The 26,400-nt window shown below is 42.1% G+C and overlaps 2 protein-coding genes across 6 annotated transcripts in view; both read right to left on the reverse strand.

The window, feature by feature from the left end:
* Positions 1 to 6,630, reverse strand: part of DNAJB6 (DnaJ heat shock protein family (Hsp40) member B6) — a 60,288-nt gene extending 53,658 nt beyond the window's left edge. For 2 of the 5 annotated variants that reach the window (XM_027686990.1, XM_027686986.1), the window contains exon 1: positions 6,535 to 6,630. The gene's annotated coding sequence lies outside the window, so the exon portion shown is untranslated. Of the gene's footprint in view, positions 1 to 5,992; positions 6,137 to 6,192; positions 6,216 to 6,486 lie in introns of those variants that run through there. The other 3 variants (XM_027686988.1, XM_027686989.1, XM_027686987.1) reach the window with 3 other exon arrangements.
* Positions 6,631 to 17,992: 11,362 nt separating this feature from the next.
* The window catches only part of UBE3C (ubiquitin protein ligase E3C), a 74,394-nt gene continuing 65,986 nt past the window's right edge, over positions 17,993 to 26,400 (reverse strand). Inside the window, exons 20-23 of the mRNA XM_027686852.1 lie at positions 25,954 to 26,142; positions 25,786 to 25,852; positions 24,804 to 24,934; positions 17,993 to 21,883 (exon numbers count right to left, since the gene is read on the reverse strand). Of these exons, the coding sequence (XP_027542653.1) occupies positions 21,713 to 21,883; positions 24,804 to 24,934; positions 25,786 to 25,852; positions 25,954 to 26,142 (558 nt within the window). The 3' untranslated portion in view covers positions 17,993 to 21,712. The remainder of the gene's footprint in view (positions 21,884 to 24,803; positions 24,935 to 25,785; positions 25,853 to 25,953; positions 26,143 to 26,400) is intronic.

Here is a 26,400-nt window from a genome sequence, read left to right on the forward strand (position 1 = left end):
TAACCAAAATGACATGACAAAAATCTTCTTCCAACACCAAATCTGTCAAACAATTTGTCTCCAAATATACAAGCAAGGCTCATTAATTAGGCACTCGGGAGTTTTTTCTGAAGCCAAAAGGAAGCCAGCCCACATTAGTTAATTTCCTGCCTCCATCCGCACAAAATCTTCAAAGTCTCAGAAGAAAGATAAGCAAAAAATCTCTAGTTGAAAAAAGTTGTTTCATGGCCTTTGCATTTGCAGTTCGTAGTTACTTGTGCTGGTAACTGCCCTGCGTTTGCAGTGTGCTATCAGCTACTCTAATTCCTTCTCTGGAGCATGAAAATGAAATAGGCAAGTGTTTATGTGAACCAAAAGTTTCCATAGTTTATAGAGTTCTCAGTCACCACAGGAGAAGTCAGCTTTGTTCTGGCTTAGGGAGCAGTGGCCCTGAACACTCACACTGACTCAAGGCAACTGATAGGAGCACATGATGAGGCTGGACCCTCCTGGTACAGCATAGCCCAGAGCTCCACCAGAGTTCCAGTTATCCTGAAACCCAGCTCATAAACTCTTTTCACAGCACAGTCCTCAGCTACATAAAAGGCATGAAAAGCATTACAGAACACAGATATGTGGAGAGCCATAAACTTTTATAAGATCAGATGACAAAAGCAAAGCAAGTAATCAGATGCACAACCAAAAGGGATGACAAAGCAGCACCCCTAACTAAATACGGAAGGGAAGAAAGTATCCAAACAAGAAATTCTTAGAGCAGCCAGGAGGGAATTCAGACAGCAAGGGGCATGCGACCTTTGCAGTCAGCTTAGGCAGAAAACGTTATCTATTTCTGGCCATGAAGCAACAGGCAGCACAGAGAGTCCTGAAAGATGCCAGAATAGCTGAAGCTTTGTGACTAGTGCAGTCACCTGGAGAGCCAGATGGAGTTCCAAACTCCTGATTCATGCAGTTCACAGAAGCAGCCAGTCATCAACATCCTGTGCAAGTCCCACAGCCATCCAGTTCCTGGTACCTGCTGCTTTCGATGAACATATGTAAAGGATTCCATCCTGCTGGCATCCCGGGAGGAATAAATACCCTATTCTGACTCCCAGTTCAGTTTGAGCTTGAATCTGACCTACTCAACAGCAACTGAGCAACCCAGAGACATCTCTGGGATGTTAACAGATAATGCTCACACTCAAAGATCTTTGGGAATTGTAATCTATGATTAAAAAATATGATTCTTCACATTTCAAGAGTTTTATTAGAAAGCAATATGTGAGTAGGATCTGATGAAATTTTACACTCCTTCAAGTATGCACACTACAGTCATGCTAGTGGTGTTGTGGATCCAGGGCCGCACAAAGAATTCCAACAACACACACACTTTCAAAGTTTTCTAGTTTTTCTTCATTTGACTTTTACACAGCTAAGACACCTCTGCTAATCTTTTTATTATTTATAGTCCAGTAAATTCAGACACGTACAGAAATACTCTGTTTAGAACTAACAAACTTCAGATGAAGTTCAGTCACTTCATTTCCTCACAAGCTACAGATTTCAAGTGCAATCTACAAATTTTAATCATTTGCCTTATCTCTCTCTGTTATCTACCCATCTAAAAGAGGATAAACAAAGATCAACCATAACACTGTTTGCCAAGGCCTCTAAGACACATTTGTACCAGCAGCTCAAGGAGCTCTCATTGGCTTGAAGAAATCACTGTCTTTAAGAAACAGATACCGGTTACAGAACCTGACTTCTGGTGTCTCCTGTGCCCTGAACAAAGCCAAATCTCACATCATGACTCCTCAGAATGAAACACCGCTCAGGCAACAATCAAACACATTTCACCTAGCACAACTCAGCAACGCAGGAAGCCATACAAGTCCCAAAACCTCAGCCAAATCCCAAATAAAATCAAGATATCTATGTCAGTTCAAGCAAATATATCTGGAATGTGCCATATGTAACTGAACTGAAACCATGAGCAGTCTCTTGACTGAACTCGCCAAGATCCACCGTGCCAGTGCTGTACAAGAGCTAACACAAAAATGCCCACACTCTTTACCAGAAAATCTTTCTAAGAAGTTTAAGAATTCTAAGCAACAAAAAGAAAATTACTTTAATTCTGATGAGTGCAATAACAGAGCAAGAAAACCTGTATAAGTTTTGCGATTAATTAATCTGAAAATACATTTAAACAAGGCACCAACACTAAATTCTTCCCCCCACTGACATGAGCACAGTGTGGTGCAGACTAAGGCATATTAAAAACCTCAGTAGTTTTAACTTGTACTTACCTGAGCTTAGAAAAGCTGTCAGAGTTTAACTTCACAGGTTCCTGAAATTTATTGTTTCACAGAAAAATGTAAACTTACCATACAATTAAAATTAGTAAAATGTACTTAAACAGCCACGTTTATACTCATTATTTTAATACTACCACAGCATCCCCAGGAGATGAATCTAATAACATGAACATTCCAAAAAGCTTAGTTTAAACTCATGCTCAGAACAAACATCCTGCTTCTATGTCAGAGAACAGAGTGGATTTGGATACAATTATTACACAAGAGCATGCAGTTCATACAGGGAAAAGGTAGCTGCTGCTTTTTTACCTTGAAGTTCATGTTCCATTTTAAAAAAGCCAATAACAACAAAACCCCACCACAACCAAAAAGGAGACACCTGTACAAGGCTCCCTCACCCCTTAAGGCAAGAAGTTACAAAGAACTGTCCATTCCTCTCCTCCCCAAGGGCTGCAAGACACAGCTCTGACAAGAACTACTACTGGTCTGTTTTACTGCCTGGCACAAGGAAATCCTGTAGAGGGCAATAGGTAAAAAAACATTAAAAACAGTGAACCAACAAAAATGGAAAACAGAAGAAATCCAAAATCTTCATCTGTGAAAGAAATGTAAACTGTCTAACAAAAACAGGGAAAGGGAGCTGATCAGTGAATAGGCCACCCTCACTCCCCTGGCTGACACTCTCCTGCTTATCCATCTATCTCTGAGCAGGCCCTAAATCGAGGGAGACTTATTCACGAGCTTTCCTTAAAGCAAAGGAGCATTTTTCCAAAACACAACAACTCAGGTGTCCAAATTTGGAATTGTGTCACAAATATCTGCAACACTGGCACCCTCCTAAAACTAACCATAAAAGGCTACTTTATGCAAAGTAAAAATATTCCTATCTTATTTTAAAAAATATATGATCTGCATTTGATTAAACAATTAAAAACGGTGAAAGCCTCAACCAAAAGATCGGGCCCACAAAGTTTCAGCCAAATAATCACATGCAATGAGATGATCCTTTAGAGAAAAGAAAATAGTTAAAAGTTTCTACACGCTTTCCCTGAAGTATTTTTGGAGTCATGATAATTTTATTTCAGACAAAGAGAAAAAAAAAGTTTCATTAACACAAAGAGCAAGTTCTTTTTCAGAGCACTGACAGGCTATCATAGATTCAGACTACATTTTAAGGTAGAAAAATAATTCTAATCAAAACAACTAAAGTTTTAATAAAAACTGTCTGCAGTGTAGACAGGAATGACCTCACACTTATTATATGAGCTTTAAGATCCTTGTTAGGTACTGAGTCCTCACTAATATCAGTGGGATTTCAGTATTTTCTCAGAACAATTAGAAAGCATAAATGAAACCTACAACTAGTAACTGGAGGAGTGAAATGCATATGCATGAATTATTTCTTCCCTAGCAGTTAAATAAACAGAAGGAGAATAATGCTTTCATTAAGTCAAAATGTAAGAAAAATCTAACATCCATTCAAATGTATTTCATTCAGAAGAAAAAATATAACTTAAACCTACTAATACCCTCAACTACAGTTTTATTTTAAATCTATCTTGAAATAAACAATCATCATATGCAAGATCCAACAAGTTTTGACAAAGCTAAGTAATTTCTCACTAATCCTTGAATCCTTATTCCTTGAGTAAGACAAAGGAAAAGCTGTTGACAGAAAATGCTTTCAGGACATGAGGCTGAGGAGGTTCTTTACAAATGCTATTAGAGAAATGGAGCACTTCCTACTTAAGGAGCACAATGCTAGAACATTAAACCTCACACGACTAAGTTGAAAATTAAGGCAATGCATTCCCTTCAAAACATCACTGTTTACACGGTAAGAAGCAGGAGGTGCTCCAGCCTGGAAGTGCAGTGCCCTGGCAGGACAAGCTGCCCCTCCTTCACAGCCGGCGGCACAGGAGCAGCTCAGGCTCACACGGGTGGCTGCGCTCGGAGCTCAACCCGGTGTGACATTTCAGTCGATTCCAGGCCGGAATTGCGACGCCTCTGGACTCGGGTACAACACAGTCACCATCCTCATCCCTCGCAGACCTCACTGCACCAGTGTGTTAAGAACAGATGCAAAACAAACCAAAAACCAGGTATTTCTTTCCCCAGGACAGTCCACGTACTGTTAGGAACTACTACATCCTTGATATTACCATGATGATTTAATATAAGTTGTTCCCTCTCTCCACACACATTCCAAAACTTCTAGTGGATTGAAAGAAAGAATACAGTAGTAAAGAAATGTATCTATTAAAAAAAAAAAAAAGGTAGCCAAACACATTAGCCCTCTAACTAAAACTTCAATGTTACACAGAGGTGAAGCCTTGCATGTTTTATCCCCATGTCCAGCCAAGATAAATTAGCAAACTGCATCAATCTAGGAAAGACAGGAAAAAATACCAGAGAGAGAAGCTACCTGGATAAGAACATGCTGTAGTCTGAAAGTACAAGTGCTAAAAACTCAACTCTGATAGAGAACAAGATGAACCCTGAAGTTTACAGATAGAGAAATTATTATTACTACTGCAATCTAAATAGCGCTGCCAGTAAAAGTAGCAATTTAAATTTCTCCTCCACTATCTGAGATTGTTTAAGAAAATTTAATGGTAATTTAGCTTCCATTTCCAACACACTCTTATTCTCCACTGAGAAGGCAGCACAGGAGCCAAGAGGAGGGAAAAAAGTTAGACCAGTGTTCAGCTACAGTTAAAATTTTAAGGAAAAAAAAAAAGTAACTATAGAGACAAGATCTATAAATACATTTACTCACTGGTCCAAACAAATCTTCTTTGACAACATAATCCATCAAACTAAATGGTATTTTAACTACCAGGATCTTGATCATCAGCTGAACATAAAATCCCTAACTGGAATACAAGGATCTTCAAAGAGTAAACAAAAATTAAGGTCAGCAGGCAGCAGTGACTGCAACCTCTGCTGCAGGACCGGAGAGGCAGAGCCTTGCTTCATTCCAGCTGTTCCCTCTGTGTCAACACCTTGTTCTTATCACTTTTTGACACATTATACCCTGAAAATTCCGGGTTTGATCCCTGATTGACTACGCAATGTCACAAGCCTGGCCATGTGCACACTAGCACTGTTATGAACTTAGCTTTTATGACGCTACTGCGTCCGTTTATAATTATCAGAATTCAAAACAAATTTGTTCAGTATTTTGAACAATCTTTGTTAGCATGACTCAACCCTATATCATCCAAGGAGAGCTCCGACAGTAACACAGCTCAGAGTGTTGCTGCAAACATGAACGGTGGTTATAAATCACTTCCCAGCCCACTGCCCTCTCTGAAGCGCAGCAAACACTGAAGGCAAACCATGTTTCTTACCTGCCAGTGTCAACTTTCAACTCGGCTCAGAGCTTGGAAACAGCGAGTTCAAAACAACCAACCCGCTGCCGACCTCAGCCACAACAAACCTCGCTCCTGACCCAGCCCTGAGCAATAAACACTGAGCAAAACTTCACTGAACTGCTTCTGTCAGAGAGGAAAACAGCGCGTTTAGCTCGAGAGCAGCAAGGCTGGAAGAGACCATCAAGCACTGTATCCCTTAAACCACTACACCACATCACCAGTGCCTCTTAAACACCTCCAGGGACGGTGACTCCACCGCCTCCCTGGGCAACCTATTCCAATGCCTGATCACCCCGAACAGTGGGAAACTGTTTCTGATACCTCATGGAACCCGCCCGTCCCAGCTCAAGGCCGTTCCCTGCGTCCCCTCACTGCAGGCAGGGCACAGACCGGCCCCCGCATCACAGCCTCCCGCGGGGAGCTGCGGAGAGAAGGAGGGCACGGCAGAGCCGCCCCGGCAGCGCCCCGCGAGGGGAGGGACTTCAAGGAGGTCTGTTTAACGCACCGAGGCTCGCCCTCACCTCCTGGCAGCCGAACGCACCGCGAATGGAAACGCGGGATGTTTCCGCCCTCGCGGCGACCTGGCAGCGACTGTCCCGGGATTCGCAGCCGGAGCTGCCCCGCCAGGCCCCGGGGAGAGCCCCGCGCAGCCGCTCCCCGCCGCGGTCCCCGCAATCTCCTCAGGGCCGGGCGGAGCCCCCGCGGCTCTCGGGGCCGCTCCGGCACCGCAGCCCCCCCGGGCCTGCGCGGGGCAGCGGCAACGGCGGCGCGGCTGCCGAGCGGCGCGGCCTGGCGGGCGCTGCCCCCGCCCCTATCCCGGGCCGTGTTCCGTATCCCGTGTCCCGTGCCCGGTCCCCGCTCACCCGCGGCGCCCTCTCCGCGCGGCCCCGCTCGCGCCGCTCCCGCCGGGACCCAACGGCACCGGCCGCAGACAGGAAGCGCCGCCAGCGCGCGCCGTCACTTCCGCCCCGCCGCTTCCGGAAGCTTCTGGAAGGGCCCCGCCGGGGCGTCCCCCGGTGAGCGCGCAGCGCCCCCTGCCGGCGAAGCGGGCGTGCCCTGAGGGATCCGAGCCTCCCAAAGGGATCGCTCTGCTCCCTTGCTCCAGAGAATCCTGACATCAGAAAGGGCGCCACAAGGATCATCGAGTCCAACCCTTAGCCCTGCCCGGGACAATCCCCAAGAGTCACATCATGTGCCTGAGGGCATTGTCCAAACGGTCCTTGAGCTCTCTTAGCCTTGGTGCTGTGACCACTTTCCTGAGGAGCCTATTCAGTGCCCAGCCACCCTCTGGGGGAAGAACCTCTTCCTTACATCCAACCTAAACCTCCCCTGGCACAAGTTCAGGCCATTCCCTCGGGTCCTGTCCCTGTTCCCCACAGAGCAGAGATCAGTGCCGGCCCCTCCTCTTCCCCTCCCGAGAAAGTTGTCACTGCAGTGAGGTCTCCCCTCAGTGTCCTCCAGGCTGAACAGACCAAGTGCCCTCAGCCTCTCCTCATAAAACTTCCCCTGCAGACCCTTCCCCATCCTCATGGCCCTCCTTTGGGCGCTTAATGTCTTTTTTATATAGAGATTCCTTCTGACCACTGCACATACAGGTGCATCTCAAAGCAGCCGCACTTAATATGGGGGGAGCAAGGGGCTGAACTTCTGGGTTCTGAGCATTCTCCACATGAATACTGGAGCTGTAATAAAATTTCAGTTCTGCGTAGCAGCGATGAGAAGCTGCCCCACAAGGTGCCCACCCCAGTGCCATCTGCGGGGAGGACTGGAACCAAGCACCAAGAAACCACAAAACCTTCCCTTTTTTTTCAGGTGTTTAGTTTATGGCGAACAACCTTATCACCGAAATAAACCTGATCTGCAATATTGGCTTGAGCCATTGAAATAGCACAGAAATTGAACTGGGAGAAGAATCCTTACCCCCGAATTGGCAATGGCTCCACTGGGCAAGGGAGCAGCTCCCCCCAGGCACTGCTCCCCCCTCACAGCAGCACCACTGCCCTCGCCCCCCAGGGTGAAACCCCGCTGGGTTCTCCGGAGAGAAAACACAAAAAGCAATGCCTGGATGTGGTGCTGAGGGAAAAGGAGAAGAAACGAGTAATAATTTTAAGAAACACTCTCTGAATAGGTGAGTTTGGCTGCTGGAAGTGAGAGGACAAAATTTCTTCCCCCTTTGTGTGTCTTTATTTTAGTCTCAAAAATTAGGGGTGCCAAGGGGATGGATCCAGGCTCTTCTCAGTGGTGCCAACCACTAGGACAAGAGGCAACGGGCAGAAACTGATGCACAGGAAGTTCCACCTGAACATGAGGAAGAACTTCTTTACTGTGCAGTGACCATACACTTGGACAGGTTGCCCGGAGAGAGTGTGGAGTCTCCATCACTGGAGGTATTCAAGAACTTCAGGACACAATCCTGTACAATGTGCTCTGGGATGACCCTGCTTGAGCTGAGAGGTTGGAACAGATGACCCACTGTGGTCCCTTCCAACTTGACCCATCCTGTGATTCCATGAGGGGAAATGCAAAACGTAACACCCGGGTGTGGTGCTGAGGGAAAATTAGTAATTTTAAGAAACACTCTTTGAATAGATGAGTTTGGCTGCTAAATGTGAGATGGCAAAATTTCTTCCCCCTTGTGCGTTTAATTGTAACTCTGGCACAGAATTCCTTTGAGGGCAGATTCCTCCCTCTCCAGCTGGCACCTGGACAGAGTCCTGGGCTGGGTCAATGTATTGGAGCATCCTTTGGGTTATATTCGAGCATGTGGTTTTCTGACTGTCATGGCTGAGAGCAAAGTATAAGCAGTCAAGTTATTATTCTCTTTTTAAAACATGGACTTTGTCCATGCTTTAAATTGCTGTAAAATTATAATTCTTGCCCTTTATTTAAAAAGTGGAGGAGGCCTTAATTTATAGATCACCAAAGCAAAGTTGAGGGAGTTTCCACACATAAAATATGTGCTTCCCAAATACAGTCAATTAAATGGCTACCTATTATTTAGGAGGTGTTTGTGTGGGAGTGCAGTCAGTTCAAAAACACAAAAGCCAGCTTGGAATAAGGCAGAGGGAAACCTAAAACAAATCAACAAGGCAAATAGTAGGACAAGCCTAAGTATAGGCTTGGTGCTTTGGGGGAAATACAATCTTCAAAAAAAATACTGTTCCATGAGACTTGATGCTAAATTGTGGTCATGGAAACAAGTCTTCAAAATTAGATCAAAGAGACACCTCGCTCCATTATTAGTTTCTCATTAGCAAATAGCTGTGAAGTCCAAGTTGCTGATCCATTTGGAAAGAAAAAAAACCAGATGAGTAGTAGGTTACATGGGCTCTTTCTCACAGGTAAGGTTCAAACCTCAGAGGATTCTCAGCCTAGCAAGTGCAAAGGCAAGCAGCAGGTCAGTACTGTGTGGTGCAGGAGGAGGTCATATTAAATTTTGATTTAATGCTTTTAGTGGGTCTCTGTGACTGGGTTTTGGTAGTGGGGGGGAAGGGCTACGGGGGTGGCTTCTGTCAGAAGCTACTGGAAGCTTCCCCTGTCCAGTGGAGCCAATGCCAGCCGGCTCCAGGATGGGCTTCCTGCTGCTGGCCAAGGCCAAGCCAATCAAGAGTGACAGTAACGCCTCCAAGATAACATATTTAAGAACAGAAGGTTGTTACACAGATGGGAATTCCAGCCAGGGAAGAGCAGAGTGAGATCATGTGAACAACAATGCAGACACCAAGGTCAGTGCAGAAGGAGGGGCAGGAGGTGCTCCAGGCACCGGAGCTGAGGCCCTGCAGCCCGTGGTGCAGAGCAGGGTGGGGCAGCTGTGCCCCTACAGCCCATGGAGGAACATCGGGATGCAGAGACCCACCTCCAGGCCATGGAGGAGCCCATGCTGGAGCAGGTGGATGCATGAAGGAGGCTGTGACCCTGTGGGAGGCCCAAGATGGAGCGGGGTCCTGCTGGAGACCTGCAGCCTGTGGAGAGGGAAGCCCATGCTGGAGCAGGTTTTTCCCAGGTAGGACTTGTGGCCCCTGTGGGGGACCCACGTCAGGTACAGCTCATTGGTGAAGGACCGCACCCCATGGAGGAGTGATCCACGGGACAGCAGTTTGGGAAGAGCTGCTGCCCGAGGGATGGACTCATGCTGGAGAGGTCCATCAAGGACTGTCTCCCGTGGGAGGGACCCCACAGGAGCAGGGAAAGGACTCCAACTCCTCTCCCTGAGCGGCAGCAGAAACAACAACTGACCGTAACCCCCATTCCCTGTCCCTCTGCACCGCTGGGGAGAAGAAGGTAGAGTTTTAGAAGGAAAGAGGGGTGGGGGGAAGGTGTTTTTAAGATTATTTTATTTCTCACTCTTTTGCTTTGATCCTGTAAGTAATAAATTTAAGTAATATCTCCATTTGGAGTCTGTTTTGCCCATGAAGGTTATCAGTAAGTGACCTCTCCCAGCTCTTAACTCAACTCATAAATCCTTCATTGTTTTTTTTTCCCTCCTCTGTCCAGTTGCAGAGGGGAATGAGAGAGCAGCTCTAGTGGATACCTGGCATCTGGCCAGGGTCAACCCACTACAATGCTTTAAACATTCTTGATGTGGAAATAAAGATGTTTTTCCTCAACCTTTCATAACCAATGACAGGGGAGAACAAAGTAGGAAGAGTCCTAAAAACATGACCTGCAAACAGGACAGAAGTAGTGCATGAGGCAGTTACTTTGCTTTACAGAGCAGATTTGATATAAAAGGTTCGATGGATGCCAACCATAAAATTTGCTATTTATCCATACAAGCAGAACATGTCAAAGAAGCATGATTCTACATGGAATTACGGGGTTGAAATCAAAACACTGTCTACATCAATGCAACCAGGACCATGGCTGCTTTAACACAATTGTTATCATTACATTAATTTGTCCACAGACTTTCTGACACTGTTCTGACTCTAGACAGTGTAGCTCTCTATCAGCACCCTTCAGATACAGGAATACTATCTGGGAAGGCTTAGAGACCAAATTTGCATTTGGAGAAAGTAAGGCATGAGAAGGTGAAGTGCTCGCTCACAGCTGAGGGCAGGGTGAGCTGTATGAGGTCCAGTTTGGCATTTTCTACAGTAAGACACTGAGAGTGTAAATAAATGTTTCCAAACAAAGTTATAGAGACAAACAAAAACTTATGTAATAAAGAAAAAAAATCCAAACTATATTTTGATTGGTTTCTGCTTGTCTTTGAAGTGGGATATGAAGACATTTCCTGAGACTTTACAGAGCAGGTAGTTTGCAGAGCCACCAATTACAAATATAATTTATTAGGGCACCTCTTTCTTTTAACTTATGATCTTAGACAGCTCAGATTGTGTCTAACACTGAACAATTACAAGAAGTGTTTAATTTTTAAAAGTTCATTTATATTGTGCCCATGATATCTAATTTTCTGCTCTCCGTGTTACAAGGAAGGTATAAACACACAGCAGAGCCCACCAGAAGAGGTACTGCAGGGTAGACTGAAGAGATCCATGTGAGTGTGCAAAGTCAGTGTCCCCAAAACTCCTGTAGTAAAACAATGTGACCCCAGCTTGTCCCCAGCTGACCTGAGCCGGATTCTGCAGAGCTGCTTACAGGAATCTCCCCAGTGCCCCAATTCCGAGAGATTTACCACCTCATGCTTGTGAGCACCAGGTTTGGTGAGCTCTGGAACTGCGCCCAGGCAGAAGCCAATCCCAGCGTCTCTGCAGGAGGCAGCTTGGGCTGGCACAGAGTGCCATGGGACCTCCATCGACTTGGTGACACTTGGGAACAATGGGACAGAGGGAGCAGATAAGGGATTTCTACTTATACCTTGGAGTTTCAGGTGTGGGGAGAAGTCATTCCAGAGACTCCAGGCTGAGGCTGTCTCTAACTCAGTGTCCATCAGGCTGCTCCTACCAAAGGGAGGAGTTTCTACCTCCTACCTGTGGTTCAAGCTCTCCCTTGATGGGGGTAAATGACCTTGGTAAATGACCAAGCATTCCACCTGAAGTCATCTTGACAAGGTTTAACCCTAAGCATTTTTTTGTGCACAGAAACACTTGTAACATGGGTTACAAGTTAACAGTAATTTGGGAGTGCAAGACTAAGAGGATGAATCTGTAAAAACATTAACAGTGACAGATTTTTTTATCCCTTTGGTCACCTCCCAGTAGAATTTAACAGAGAAACATAAATTATAGAGTGATTTCAAAACATGGTCTTGTTTTCTTGGCTTCTGTTTGTTTTCTGATCAGAAGAACATTGCTTGCAGGTAAGCAGCGAAGGAAACGCTGCTGTGCCCAGTGCACTCCTTGCCTTAACCCCGGGTGGCAGCACACACACCTCTTACCCCTCCAGATCTTCAGTGGGTCAGCTCAGCTTCTGGGATTTTTTTCAGGCTAATGTGTTCTAATCCCTATGCGCCCAGGCAAAGTCTCTGCTTCTCCCAGATCACCCAAAGCTCAAAATAGATACAGTGTCTATGATTACTTTGCTTTTAAGAGTAACACTCTGATAAATGATGTTTGTAACTATAGTCAGGTACTGCTGAACCAGCTTTTCCCTCCGTTTCTCTCACTCCAGTCACATAGTTCAAGTACCACAGAACAGGACTGACTAGTTCCCCAAGAATTAATTAAAATTCTTCTGACCCATAGTTCGATTTGATCTGTATATTCAGTCCCACTCAGTTAAGATTTCTCAGAACAAAACTTTAACATTAATCACACTTAGATGTCTTACAGTAGTTTGAAAGTCTTTAAATGAGAACTGCCTTTGTCAGTGTTTTCCATGCACTGGAAGGGTCTTGCAGTCTCTATGTACAAAGTTAGCACTGCATAAGGTAAAGAGCCAAAGCCACCTTCCTTCTCCTCAGAGGAAATGTCACGGGGAAAGAGGCAGGACTTGCAGAAAGAGGTAGCACGGCAACATAGAATGACAGAATATCCTGAGTTGGAAAGAACCCATAAGGATCATCTAAGTCATTGCACAGAACAACCCCAAAATCCCCCCATGTGCTTGAGAGAATTGTCCAAATGCTTCTTGAGTTCTGTCAGGCTTGGTGCTGTGACCACTGCCCTGGGGAGCCTGTTCAGTGCCCAACCACCCTTTGGGGGAAAAACCTTTTCCTAATATCCAACCTAAAACCTCCCCTGACGCAACTTCAGGCCATTCCCTTAGGTTCTGTCATTGGTCATCACAGTGCCTGCCCTTCCTCTTCCCCTCACAAGGAAGTTGTAACTGCAATGATGCCTCCCCTCAGTCTCCTCTTCTCCAGCTGAACAGACCAAGTGCCCTCATCTGCTCCTCATATGGCTTCCATTCAAGGCCCTTCACCATCCTCATTGCCCTCCTTTGGACACTCTCCAGTGGCTTAACATCCTTATATTGTGGTGTCCAAAACTGCACACAATATCCAAGGTGATGCCTCCTCAGTGCAGACCAGAGAGGGACAATCCCCTCCCCCGCATGGCTGGCGATGCTTTGCCTGAGGCACCCCAGACTGGCCCTCCTGGCTGCCAGGGCACTGCTGACTCAAGCCCAACTGGCCACCGACCAGGACCCCCCAGTCCCTTTTTGCAGCACTGCTTTCCAGCATCTCATTCCCCCATCTGTATGAACAGCCAGGGTTGCCCCATTCCAGATGAAGAATCCAGCACTTTGCCTTGTTAAACTTCATATGGTTGGTGATTGCCCAGCCCTCTCATTCATCCAGGTCTCTCTGCAGGGCCTCCCTGCCTTTGAGGGAATCAGCAGCTCCTCCTGACTTAGTATCCTCTCCAGTCCTGCATCCCAGTCATTTATGATGATGTTGAAAGCACAGAGGCCCAGATGGAGCCCTGCAGAACCCCACTAGTGACAGGTCTCCGGTCTGATGTCACCCCATTCATTATTACCCTTTGTGCTCGACCTGTGAGTTAATTGCTCACCCACCACATGATGTGTTTATCCAGCTGTGTGCTGGGCATTTTGTCCAGAAAGGATACTGTGAGAGACAGTATCGAAAGCTTCACTGAAATCCAAAAGGATTATATAACTGACTTCATTAACATGCTTAATTAGATCCATTTATAGGACTAATATAACTGAAAAGCTTTTAGATTCAGAAAAGTTTCAAAGGTATTTGCAAAAGTATAAAGTCAAAGTGTTCTATGTTTTTATGGCTAGCTGCTTGCAGCAGAAGTTAAGAAGCATTAAATCTGATGTTGCTGGCAGAGCATCAACATTCCAATAACAAAAGCTGATAAGGTCTAGTGGGTCTGTCAAAGCTGGTATCAAAGATCCAGGCAGATCCGGGCTGGTATCCAAGTGCTGAGTCATGAATCAGAATAAATTCTGTTATCGAAGGATCTTCATTGTTCAAGAACTTTCAACTCTCACCTGGGAACATGAGGGAAAGGTCTGGTTCACTTCTCCCAACTTCAGCTGTTTCAGAGTCAAGTACCTGGTTTAAAGCCACTGACTATGAAGAGGGAGAGGAGGAGGGGGCACCTCCAGGGCACAATTCATTCCACCCACTTTGGAGATGTATTTTAGGAAAGAAAGATCTGCCCAGCCCTGTCCCTGGGCTGCCTCTCTTCATCGGAAGTGCCTCGACAGCCTCCTTACAGATGGTTGAAGTTAAATGAGATGAATTCAGGCCTAACTGGTAGCTATAACCTAATGATGGAAATAATGTGGCAGCATTCCAGGAGGTATTAGCAATTCACATAGTTCCCAGATTCTTCTTCTATTATTTATGGAGGTCAATTATGAAAAGCCCATCAGAACACAAGAAATGCTTAAAAATGCTGCATTAGAGAGACATTAATATTAGTCCTTTTGAGGTGGTAATGGCTGTAGCCTTCCCAGCCTGCTGCTCTGCCCTGCTGCTTAATGCATCCAGTTTTTCTATTTACAGATTTACAGATTCTATTTTTGGTTTTAACAAAGATTATGAGCAAATGTATCAAAGACTGTTCTCACGTCATTTAATTACAGTATTGCTGGCAAAGTAGTTCTGGAAAGTGCCACAATTAAATATAAGCATTAACTTTTTGCTGATAGCTTATCAGAAACAATTAGACTTGAAATATGGGCAATACACCTAGTGTTTAAAACTTTCAGTAGAAGCATTAGAAGCACAAAATAACCAATTTTCATTAGCATTCTCCGGTGGTTTTTTTGCCGAGCACAACCTCAATTTTTCTTGGTACAGTGCTTCTTCGGTAATCTAGAGGCTGCAAGTTTATCTGGACTCCACTTTGTAAGCAAAAGCCTGAGCCAAGTGGATGCTTTTGAAAGTGGTTAAAATATTTCAGCATAGCTGGTGTTTTTGCCAATTCCTCCCAAAGCATCAGATGTGTTCTGCTGATTATTGGGGGTCTGCAGACAACAACCCGGGAACTGTTGTAGGCAGTAGGATCTCACAGCTTATGCCAAGTGCTTATTCCTTGCAAGGACAGCTTGATCAGCATTTATGTTTATTAACTTGATCAGGGATATGCTTTCTTATCCATATGCCAATGGCAAATATTAGTTAATTCTATGCAAGTTTCCATCAATAACCAGATAGATCTACTAGGTAATTAGACCTAAAATATCTCTGCAGAACTTTGAGCTCTGCTGCTGTTTGCCTGAAAGTGCAGAGGGGAAACGCAGTAAGCAGAGTAATGAAAATAATTATTCTTAATGTAACATGAAAGAATTATTCTTAATTAAAGACACAAGGTCTAGAAGGAAACAATTCCTTCAGAAGGTCTGTTTGACAACATACAGCAAAACTACATAGCAACTGAGGAGAGATGCTTTTCCCAGGTCTAACATTTGGGCAAGCAGCAGCAGCAAGATGATCTGAAATAACACCATCTGGTGAATGCCTGTTTCCTTCTTCAGCAATCAAGAACTATGTGTAACTATAAACAAAGAATAAAATAGAAATAAGGCAAAACTACTTTTCAGTTAAATGTTACACAGAATGAACAAACAGCTGCTCTGGGAATGCAGAAAAGACTGATGTTAAATATAGTAGGACATTTGAGCATGCTGCTTCTATAAATACACGAACAAACTTTGCAAACAGAATGTGTGTTTTCTACAGAGCTGTGGACAGGGAAACTTAGCCCCAGACTGGAGAGCAACTATTCTGGCATTAAATGTAGCAACAGTTTAACCATCATATAGGGAAAGTTCATTCCTTGACAGCATGAAATCAAGCTGCAGGACATCTGTGCCTGCCTTTATGTCCCATTGGTGCCAGAATTCCCATGTTTCTCCTGTCTGACTGTGTGATGTGCTTTGCTGGGTTCTGGGCTACCCAGGCTCTAGAAAACAGGCAAATTACACAAGTTTGTCCAAGAAGTTGCTCTTCTAGATGTTTGATATTGTTCCTGGCAGAAAAAATGGATACAATTTAGGTGATTTAGTACCAGTCCTATGTTTTTTGCATCAATGTTTAGCCTCGTATCTGTAAAAATTTGAGAAAATAATTCAGAGCTCAGTTTTTACTGAGTCTGCTATTTTGCAGTCATAAGAGATTTGCAAAATCCTTGAAGAGTCAAAGCAGCGCTAGAAATTGAAAAAGACAGGCCATAAAATCTTAAATTCAACCCTACCTGCTAAGTGCCACTGATTAACAACTACAGGCATCTGACAAGGAAAAGAGTTAGTGTCATCTACTCGCTTCCCAGTCACATCAAAGTCCACAAAAGGTATTTAGATGCTGCTGTGTTCACTAACAAGCAAGTCAGAAAGATGATTAAGGCTTTGGAGCGTGTGTCATATGAGGAGAGGCTGAGAGAACTGGGGCTGTTCAGCCTAGAGAAGGCTCTGATTCCTTAGTACCACCCAGTACAAGAGGCAATGGATACAAACTGGAATAAAAGAAATGTGTTTAAACTTGATTTAGAAATGTTTTATTGTAAAGTTAATTGAACACTGAAAACAGGTGGCCCAGAGAAATTGTGGATTCTCCATCCACGGAGACGTTCCAAACTCCGTGGGGCAAGGTCACAGAATCACAGAACATGCTGAGCTGGAACTGGTCCACAAGGATCATCAAGTGCAACTCCTGGCCCTGCACAGGACCATTCCCAAGAATCCCACTATGTGCCTGAGAGAATTCTTGAGCTCTGTCAGCCTTGGTGCTGTAACCACTTCCCAGGGGAGCCTGTTCCACTGCCCAACCACCCTCTGGGGGAAGAACCTTTTCCTAATATCCAACCTAAACCTCCTCTGAGACAGCTCCAGGCCATGCCCTCGGATCCCATGCGTGGTCACCAGAGAGATGAGATCAGTCTTGAGCAACCTGCTGTAGGTGACCCTGCTTTGAGCAGAGGGGTTGGATGAGGTGATCTCCAGACATTCCTACTGACTGCAACCATTGTGTTCCTTGAAATGGATTTAACTGGTATAACTTCATAATCCCTTTTTGCCTTGTGTTCTCTACACTTGTGAGAAACTCAAGGAGCTTTCCAGACTATCAGATACATACTGAAAGACAGGCAAGACACCTGGGCATTTATTTTCTATTAATGCTACAAATTATGAGATGCCCTACATGATGAGTTTTCTGTAATTTTATGTTAACCACATTTTAGTGGCAGGTAAGCTAAAGTATTTATGATGCTATTTCTAAGTATTAAAAAACAAACATGCACAATATTAACTTTATAAATACTACAGTGGAACTAAAAGTGTATTTAGCAATGAAAATAAATAAGCAAATGGAAGCAGAAAATTGTAATTATCATAAGAGATAAAAATTAAACTGTACCTTCAGAGGAGCCCACATATGTGCTAAAATTCCAGAAGAAGCTGAAAGAGACGTTTTTGTACATGTTTGCTGACAGAGCAGCATTCTTCACTATGAATTATAGCTTCTCAGGTTTTTATCCATGGAGTTTTGTTCTAAGGAGTCTCTTCAAAGCACATCAAGTGATGTTCGCTACGCTGTTTGAAAGACACACTGAAACAAAGCCAAACCTTAGAGCTGCAGCTTGGCTGACAGAGTGGGAACTTCACAGCTCAAAATCTGAAGGTACAAATCATTCTGAAGCAGCAGAATCATAGGACAGTTTAGGTTGTAAAAGACCTCTGAGATCATCGAGTCCAACCACTAACCCAGCACTGCCAAGCCCACCACTAAACCATGTCCCTGAGTGCCACATCCACACGTCTTTTAAATCCCTCCAGGGATGGTGACTCCACCACTGCCCTGAGCAGCCTGTTCCAACAGTAGTAACTTCAAGATCAACGAGCAGTTAATATCAGCCTCTTTTGGAACCTATTCAGTATCATCAATCTTTAAAAAGAAAATGCCCAATTTACTGCAAAAAATGAAAGAAAAGAGTGTTTCTGCAGAGTTTCAAGAAAACTCAAATTATTTTATTCACAAAAGCATAAGTCCATAAAAATATAGATATCCTGATCAGTTTTACAGACCATGTTCATTTCTTCTCTCCTTCACTGACAGGCAAAGCATTATGAAAAAAAAAGTAACAAGCATTTACATCACAAACCATTATTAACACAGAGTCATGTATATGAGCAAATGTTGTAGAGTTTTTGCATATAATTATAAATACAAAAAAATCACAGATCCAACAAAATATTCTTCTGTTGTTTTTTCCTTTTATTTTCTGTGCTGTAGTATTTTTCAGTGGTGAAAAGAGTATGTGCTGTCTCACTGGCATTTAACAAACAGTTTTTGGTATAAATTGAAATTTATGAGCTCACTGCACTCAAAGTGTCTTCTCTGAATTCCATACCACGTTATAGCATCAAATTAGGATGTTTGTGCTGTATTATTCAAGTGGTACCAAAAAAACTGTCCACACTGCTACTAATAGCATCAGGAAGCTCTCCTTTTTTTAAATTATGGAGCAGCCCACACAAAAACAACTGAAGATATCCTCACTGTTCAAATCAAACTTTGTCAGCTCAGTGTTTACACAAGAAACTGGAGGAAAATCTTTCCTCTTTTGTAGATATACAAATGTTCCCTAGAAATCATGAAAGAGTTTTATGAAATTTATGCAAGTTTGGCCTTCGGGACCATGACGGAAGACAACTGAGATTAAGGAACAAGGCCCATCATTTCTGTTGTGGTTTGTTGTGTTTTATTTTATTTTAATCCAGCTAATAGGACTAAACCCCCATCCGGAAAAATTCTCATTGAGATAAACAGACCAACTGCTAATTTTATTTCTTTATTCGATTTTTAATCCCTGTTAATTCTGTAGAGATGAAAAATTTGCAACCTCTTCCATCACAGAGACCTTGACAAAAATGTTTTTAGAACACATTACAAAATTATAAACCCAAATTTATTTGAAAACAAAAAACAATCATAAAATGCTGTCATTTTTCCAAAAACAAGTACTGACTGAACTAGGAGGGCGAAACACTGTAGTACAGAAATTTACTGTAAGGGTTATCTTGCACAGAAACCAACCCCAAACCCATAATTATTACTGCCATAATTCTGATGGTCAAATCTACAAGAATATTTCAGGTTACTTGCATGCAGAGTTTTTACTGCCTCTGCCAACCTAAACTCTGGGAGCATCACAACTGGGAGACAGTTTGCTCTTCTTTTGAAAAACAGAAAATCCAGTTTCATATAGAAACAATTCTCGCTGTAGAAGTGCTATGAGAGATCATTTCAACCCTCCAGCTCCTCAGGACATGACTAACTACGCGCCTATGTTACTTCTCATACCTTGCTCCTTAAAATATCCAGCAATAGATCATGGGAAAGCAGGAACTTGTGCTTCATCCTGACTCTCTGAAAACAGCTGGCAGAAGTGTAAGCACTGGTTGCCAAAGGAAAGCCCCCCACTCCTCTCACTGCAGTCTGAGGGAGGTGAAGCTGTTGCAGCACAGACTTCTAGCCCGGTACCTGCAAAATGAAATCTGGGCTACAACTGTTCTCAGTGACCTGCCAGTGTCAGAATTTCACACTTACTGTACAGAATATACAAACAAGGTCACCGAGTGCTACATAACCAAAGAAATAAAATGTCGGAGTATTTTCAGCCAACTCAAGTTCTCTAGGGAAGTTTTCTGCAGCTCTGTGGTTCCTGCAGTTACACCTCTCTGCAGCTCACACTTCCCCCAGCCTAAACTCCCTGTGGAACCCGCTGCTTCCCTGGTCACAGACAGGAATAGTGTGCACTGTCTCCTTTTGGAAAGCAGAAAGCAAACGTTACCAGGACTTGGCATGACTCCAATACAATCTTCAAAATACAAATATTTAATAGAAAAATTTAATTTAATTTTACAAAATACAGATACAACACTACCCAATGTAGTAAAATAATGGAACTGAAAAATAATTTTAAAATATTTAAAGCATTAGGTTCTAAAATAAATAATGCTATCTAAAAGAAGTGTTCAGGTTTTGCAATTAGGAGGAGGCAGTTCCACTATTACTGATCTCTTTTTCAACTTCTTTACAAGTTCCATAATTTATGTAGAAAAATATACAAGAAAAGAATTTGGGATAAAGAATAGGTTGGGTATGTAATACTTAACATAAATAAAAAGCCTAAAGCAAAACCAAAAAGAAAACCAATTGTTTTATTTCTGTACATCAAGACTACAAATAGTATTTTAACACTTCATTTATTACCCAAATTAAGAAATTATACATTTTTATATGGTTACTAGTAAACATCTTAAAATCACTCAGTTTTCCCACATTTAAAAGGATATTGCTGGTTACTGTTTATTAAATAGGAAATCCAGCGGAGTTTCCAGTAACAGCAAAATATTTTTTTGCATAAGAGATGAATACAAATTTGATTGTAATTTTTGATGATTTAAAATATAAAACTAAAGTTCAGAGGGATGCAGTGATGAATCTTACAGTCTGAACTATAATTCCTTTTTTAAACTGACTGCAGTTTGCATATGAAACCCTACGATGTGCCTACTACTAGAGGATCAGCTCCTTCCATATGAAAGCAATTTTTCCCCCAGATATCAAATTTTATTAAGCAGCATATTCCCACTTACTTTTCACAGCAGAAATACTGCAAGGAGATGGATATAAATGCTGTTTAATCACAAAAAAATTAATTAATTTGATTAGTTCTACGGCACAGATATGGTATTTAAGATGGAAATAAATGATAGGGAAAAGGAATGTGAACACCACAGGCTTCAAATATAAAAGATAAAGCCTGATAACTTTGGTTCAAATAATTTTAATAATTGTTACATGTATATTTTTCCAAAGTGATGATTTTGTTTGTACTGTGTATGCAATAGGAGTCTGATTCATTTGAAACAAACCAACCAACCAAAAAACCTGTACGGGCACAAAAGACAGAAACAGGACAGAGAAAACCTGGATACTCACATCCATTCAGAACAGTGTCCAAGTGATAAGGATGCAGCCAGGCTGCCAGGGCACTGCTCACTCATATCCAATTTTCCACGGACAAGGACCCCCGGGTCCCTTTCCACAGCTGGTCTCCAGCCCCTCATTCCCCAGTCTATACACACAACCAGCTGGTGATTGCCCATCTCTCTATGACTTGTAAACAATTCCACAACTAAGTAAAGATGTTAGGTTACCAGTAATGAGCACTTTCATCCTCAGTTCTTGGATATCTGCAAACATCTGCTTCCCTTCCATCTAAAAGATTAATTGCAGGATGTTAGCCCTGTCTCATCCCAATGCACTACACGGTACGCAACTTTATTGCCAGTTTGTAATATTATTTATGTTTGAACAGCACAAAGCCAAAGCTTCATCTTTGGTTAATTTCACTGAGATGTCACTGTTCTTTAAATGTGCTCTTTCTTCACATAAACACAGAAATCAGCCACACTGCACACGGCATTCATTGTTTTGAATCATAAAGCGGTGTCAACATAATATTCAGTAATGAAAGCTAAGAAATCGTGTTTAGAAATGAAACCTATTTAAGGGCATTTGATAAGACACAAGAGCTGCAGAAATCTAGACAGAATTCCCTTAAAACTGCTTGGGTATGGGTGCTGCTTATTGAGTAGGCACTGGTTAGTTCCTCTGCAGATCATCCAAATAAGCATCAGTTCGACTCAGCTTAATTCAAATCCAGCAGCACATTCAATGGCATAAAGAAGTTTGCTTCTCATCAGATTCTCATCATAAAACTCAGGAAGCTTCAGCAAGTTCATGCAGGTACTGGCAGTAGGTAGCCTGTCTAAATCAGATCCTCCATTGTGAATGCAAAATGCAGGATATAACTCCTGGAAAATGCAACAACAAAAAAAAAAAAACATATCAAAAAAAGATATACAAGCCAAACCCTACCCTGTGTAGCAGCTGGCACACATTTCTAGGAAGTAAATCACTAGATTAACACCTGTCACAATTACATACTCAAATAGCATTTTCTTTCATTCCTGGTAGCACCAAAACCACTCTTGAATTGTGTAGTACCTTGCTCTACCTTGTCCCCACCAAGACCCACGGATTTGCAAAACACAAGCCAATTTATTTGGCTCTAAGGAGAATATAATGATTTGTTATTGTTCATACAGTCTATCATACACATTTACAATGCCACAAAAACATAACATAGATATGCACAGTGAGTCCGTAATGATATAACTTTGCCAAACCCTGATTATTCTTCTGATGTGATAACACACTTTAAAATATTTTGTATGTAATATTTCATTATTTTAATAATATCCCTTTTTTTTCTTCTCAGAAGGAGTATAGTGAAAAAAAAATATTTATTTTTTACCTCTAAAGCACTGCTTTTGCCGGTAAGACAGTATTCGTCTTATCAAATGCCTGCCTGAGGTAAAAAAGTTCTGATCTTAGAAACTGGAGAAAAATTCCAGCTCCAAAGGCAAAAGGTCAATGAGATTTTAAGCTAAATTATTGTTCAAATGGAGGCCTTAAAAGTATTTCACAGCTAAAATGCTGCATTTTTAGTGTTCCTTTCAAAATGCTAATTGAATTCCCCTACTTTAGCTTTAAAAATGGAAAAATGGAGTTCTAAATTGAAATGTCATGCCAAGGGCACCATTTGTTGCATAATTAAATACTATCCAGCGGGAAAATGCAATAGTTTGGAAGTGAAAAGTATCATCAATTTATTATGTGACCTGATTGGAACTTAACAATTTTCAACCACAGTTTAATGATTTCTTTTTTTATCCGTAACAATGACATTTATTAAACTTATTAAACTTTGATTAGCTTTAGTAAATGTTATTCTGAGCCTGACTCTGGCAGTGAAAGTTTAAAATTTTAAAATGATGCACAGCTAGACTGTGCTGTCTATAAGCTATGAATGTCAAGACATTTCCTTATCTTAAATTAACATGCACTAACTTGAAGAAAACATGCCAGTTCCACAACATAAAGCATACAGAAGATTTCAGAGTGACAACCAGAAACTGTGTTTCCCTCAGAAAAACACAGGACAAATATATTACAAGAGTGCAAACAAATTTTGAAGATCATTAATGTCTAACATCAACATAAATATGTTCAGATATTTGGCCAGTAATCACCACTCCTGTGGCTTCACACTCTTCACCTTCAAAGCATTAAACGACACACTGTCACAGGCTAACAGGACATTACTGCTGATGACAATACCAGTTACCCACTTCCTTTTCTGGCAAACATTTCCTGGCAAGCCCCTGGTTTGGTGGTAAATCCCTGTTAACAAGATACTCATGCAGTCACTTCCATTTTTTCCTAGCCAAATATATTAGAAGTCAGTTTGTGGCCTATTCCCAAGCGCACATACAAACTTCAGCTTTCCACATTTAGCTGTGTCACCGTCAGCCTTAATATTTTTAGACTTTTGATTCATTTCCTCCATCTCTTCAAATGTCACACTGGCTACCTCAAAGCTGGGTACCTACATCTGCATTTCCTCCTCCCCCCTTGTAATTAAAGAGGATGACAACAAATGGAGACTTCTGTTTAACTGGTTTCCACACAGTTGTTTCCCAGTTCTTCCTCCCTCACACAACTGATGTGCACTGTTCTATCTTGGTCTCATCTCACAGTTTTCTAACTGTCCTGCCTGCTGTCCTGTTCATTGCTAGAGTCCTGTACAGTGATATTCACATGGTCCTGGGGAGTTTAGGAGAAATGCTTGCAGGCTTTTAAATAATCAGTCACATAAATCAGTCAACGAATACCCTAGATAGGATTCACGTGATTAAGCGGCCATCTCCATTGTCTCCATATCCAAATCTATGAATGCTCTTTACTGTTACAGGGAATCTAGTTAGTATGTTTTGTGGAGTCTAAGACATGATTCATTTTATCCTGAAGTTGACACATGGAGCAGTCAGACAAATTGCCAACTAAAAGTGCCAGTTCCTCTCCTAGGTGTGTCTATAAAAGGAGTGTAGCTGAGCTACAGATTATAGATATTGAAGATGGAGGATATGTTGCCATCCTATGGTAACACCACCACACAGCACTGAATGTTCCCACATTTCAGAGGAAATTAAGTCCACGACCTGTTTTTAACCAGAATTTTGCAGTGCAGTGAAACTCATGGGTAGAATATCCCCAGAATTTAGTTTCAAAATGTCTTCACCTTGCCTTGGCCTCTCTTTAGTTTTATCAGCAATAGACAAAAAGTTTTCTTCATACTTAAGCTTCCCTGCAAACAGCAATCTGGAGATAGCAATAAAATATTTATCTACAAAGGGTACTGAGCTGTAACCTAAAAGCAGGTAAATGTGAATTAGAAGAAAACATAATACATGTCCTGCTTCAAACAGTTAATTTAAGTGGTTCAAATTTAATAGCTGCTTTTATATCCTCATTTCTCTTTTGCCTGACTTAAAAGACACTATTCTTAACTCAACCTGTTCCTTGAAACTGGTAGCAATTCTGCTTCTGCACAGGAACCTGAAATGGCAGCAAGGGCCTTCAATGACACACAGCAAATGCTCTGACCAATGGGTTTGTAGGTTTTGCAGTTAAAACAGAAAACAAAAGAATAACACTTCATTTAGTATTTTAAAACTATACTTATTACACATGCAAATGCAAACACTGAAGCTGTTTCAGTAGTGACAGAGGAATATTCTTCTCAAATTGTAGATTCCTACAGACGGGAAAAGCTTGGATCAACATCTGCAGCATTTACAGAAACTTGCCAGGCACTCAGAGGACACGTACCTTAAACCCCAGAAGAGGCGGTCGAGAGCAGCTTGTTACAAATTTGAGTAGTTTGCGTTTCTCTTCATCAGTGAAGCTTTCAACAACTCTCCAGAATATTTTAATTACAGGATGGTCTGCTGTGTAGCCACCTATAAATGAGATGTAAATGATTTATAGACAGAATAGTTTTATGTAAGAAATAAATTCTTCAGGAAAACCTAGCATAAATCCTGAAAAGTTTGGGGAAAATATTGTAACCAGCAGGCTGATATGGCTAATTTCCAGTATCTACAGATCTCTGATCGCTGCATTTTCAGTTCCATTGCTTATCCATGGCTACTGTATCACTCAGTTTCTTAACAGAAGTTTTCTTCATTGAATCATATTTTGAATTAATTTTATTTAGTTTAGCATTTAGCTAATAACTCCAGATTGCTCCAAGAGTGTGCAAAATCTGCAAGATCCAGGACGTTACTGAATGAATCAACTTACCTTTAGGAAAGCCCAGATGCGAATCGATGATTTAGTAGCTACTTTTTGATTACATTCATGATAAATGCAGGGAAAGAATGAAGTAAGATACCTTGCATTTCTCACAAGGAAAAAATATGAGCTCTCTCTTCAGACTGTCTGAGAAATGGTAAGTATCTGAATGTGGTAATAGAAACAACAATCCCAAAGTCATTTGCAGACTTATTTTCAGATCAACCAGACACAATCATTGACTACCTTTAATTTAGAAAAGGAACACACTCTAGCCACTATAAAATTGCATTTAAGTGCGTGAATAAAATAAACTACATATCTCTATTTCCCAGCATTTATAAAACTGGATTGTAAATTTAACCAGCCTTCTGAAATTCAGGCCCATCCACAGAGTTTGGCCACAGGTAACAAGAATGACCCTATAACTTTTTCTTAAAAGCTAGGGTAAAAAGCAAGTTTATTTATTCCCGAGTCAGTCATAATACATGTTTTTATATAAGCAAAACATGCTTACCTGAATAATTTGTGAAAGATTTAAGATCATCCAAACTAATAGGAACTTGGGCACCAGAAGTCAGAACCTAAGAGAGAAGGAAATTAGACCATTACATTACAGGCGAAAAAACCCAGGATTTATTTCTGTTTAAAGCAATTGTTTTCTGCAGTTTTAATACAGAAGTACCTGTATTTCCTGCTGATCAAACATTCGAAGCCACTCAAGATTCACAACATTGGCCAGTCCCTGCCGGAAAGCCAGGCAGTGCTGCCGGATTTGTTTGTTTAACCTGTAGTCTGCCACCAGGTGGATGTAGGCGATGCGGTTGGCGCTGGTAACGGGAATGTCTTTTCCACCTGGCTTCAGCTCCACCACCTATAAACACAGCAACTTTAATTCTGTGTGCTGGAACCATAAAATTGAACTGCAGAACATTCTAGTAAGTGATGTGTATATTTCAGGTCGACTAGAATACACTCAAGAATATTCACCTCAAAATAGGATAAAAGATGACGAGTTATGAAGGTTGGGCTTTGTTTCTGTTTACTCCTAAGAGCACATTCTATGGCATCCAGTTTTTAAACCTAGACCTTCAGCTGCCAGTGCAGCTGATCCCATGGTCCCATGGTTTAT

Source organism: Neopelma chrysocephalum, unplaced genomic scaffold (genome assembly GCF_003984885.1).
Source record: "Neopelma chrysocephalum unplaced genomic scaffold, ASM398488v2 Primary Assembly neopelma1_72, whole genome shotgun sequence".
Lineage (NCBI taxonomy): Eukaryota > Metazoa > Chordata > Aves > Passeriformes > Pipridae > Neopelma > Neopelma chrysocephalum.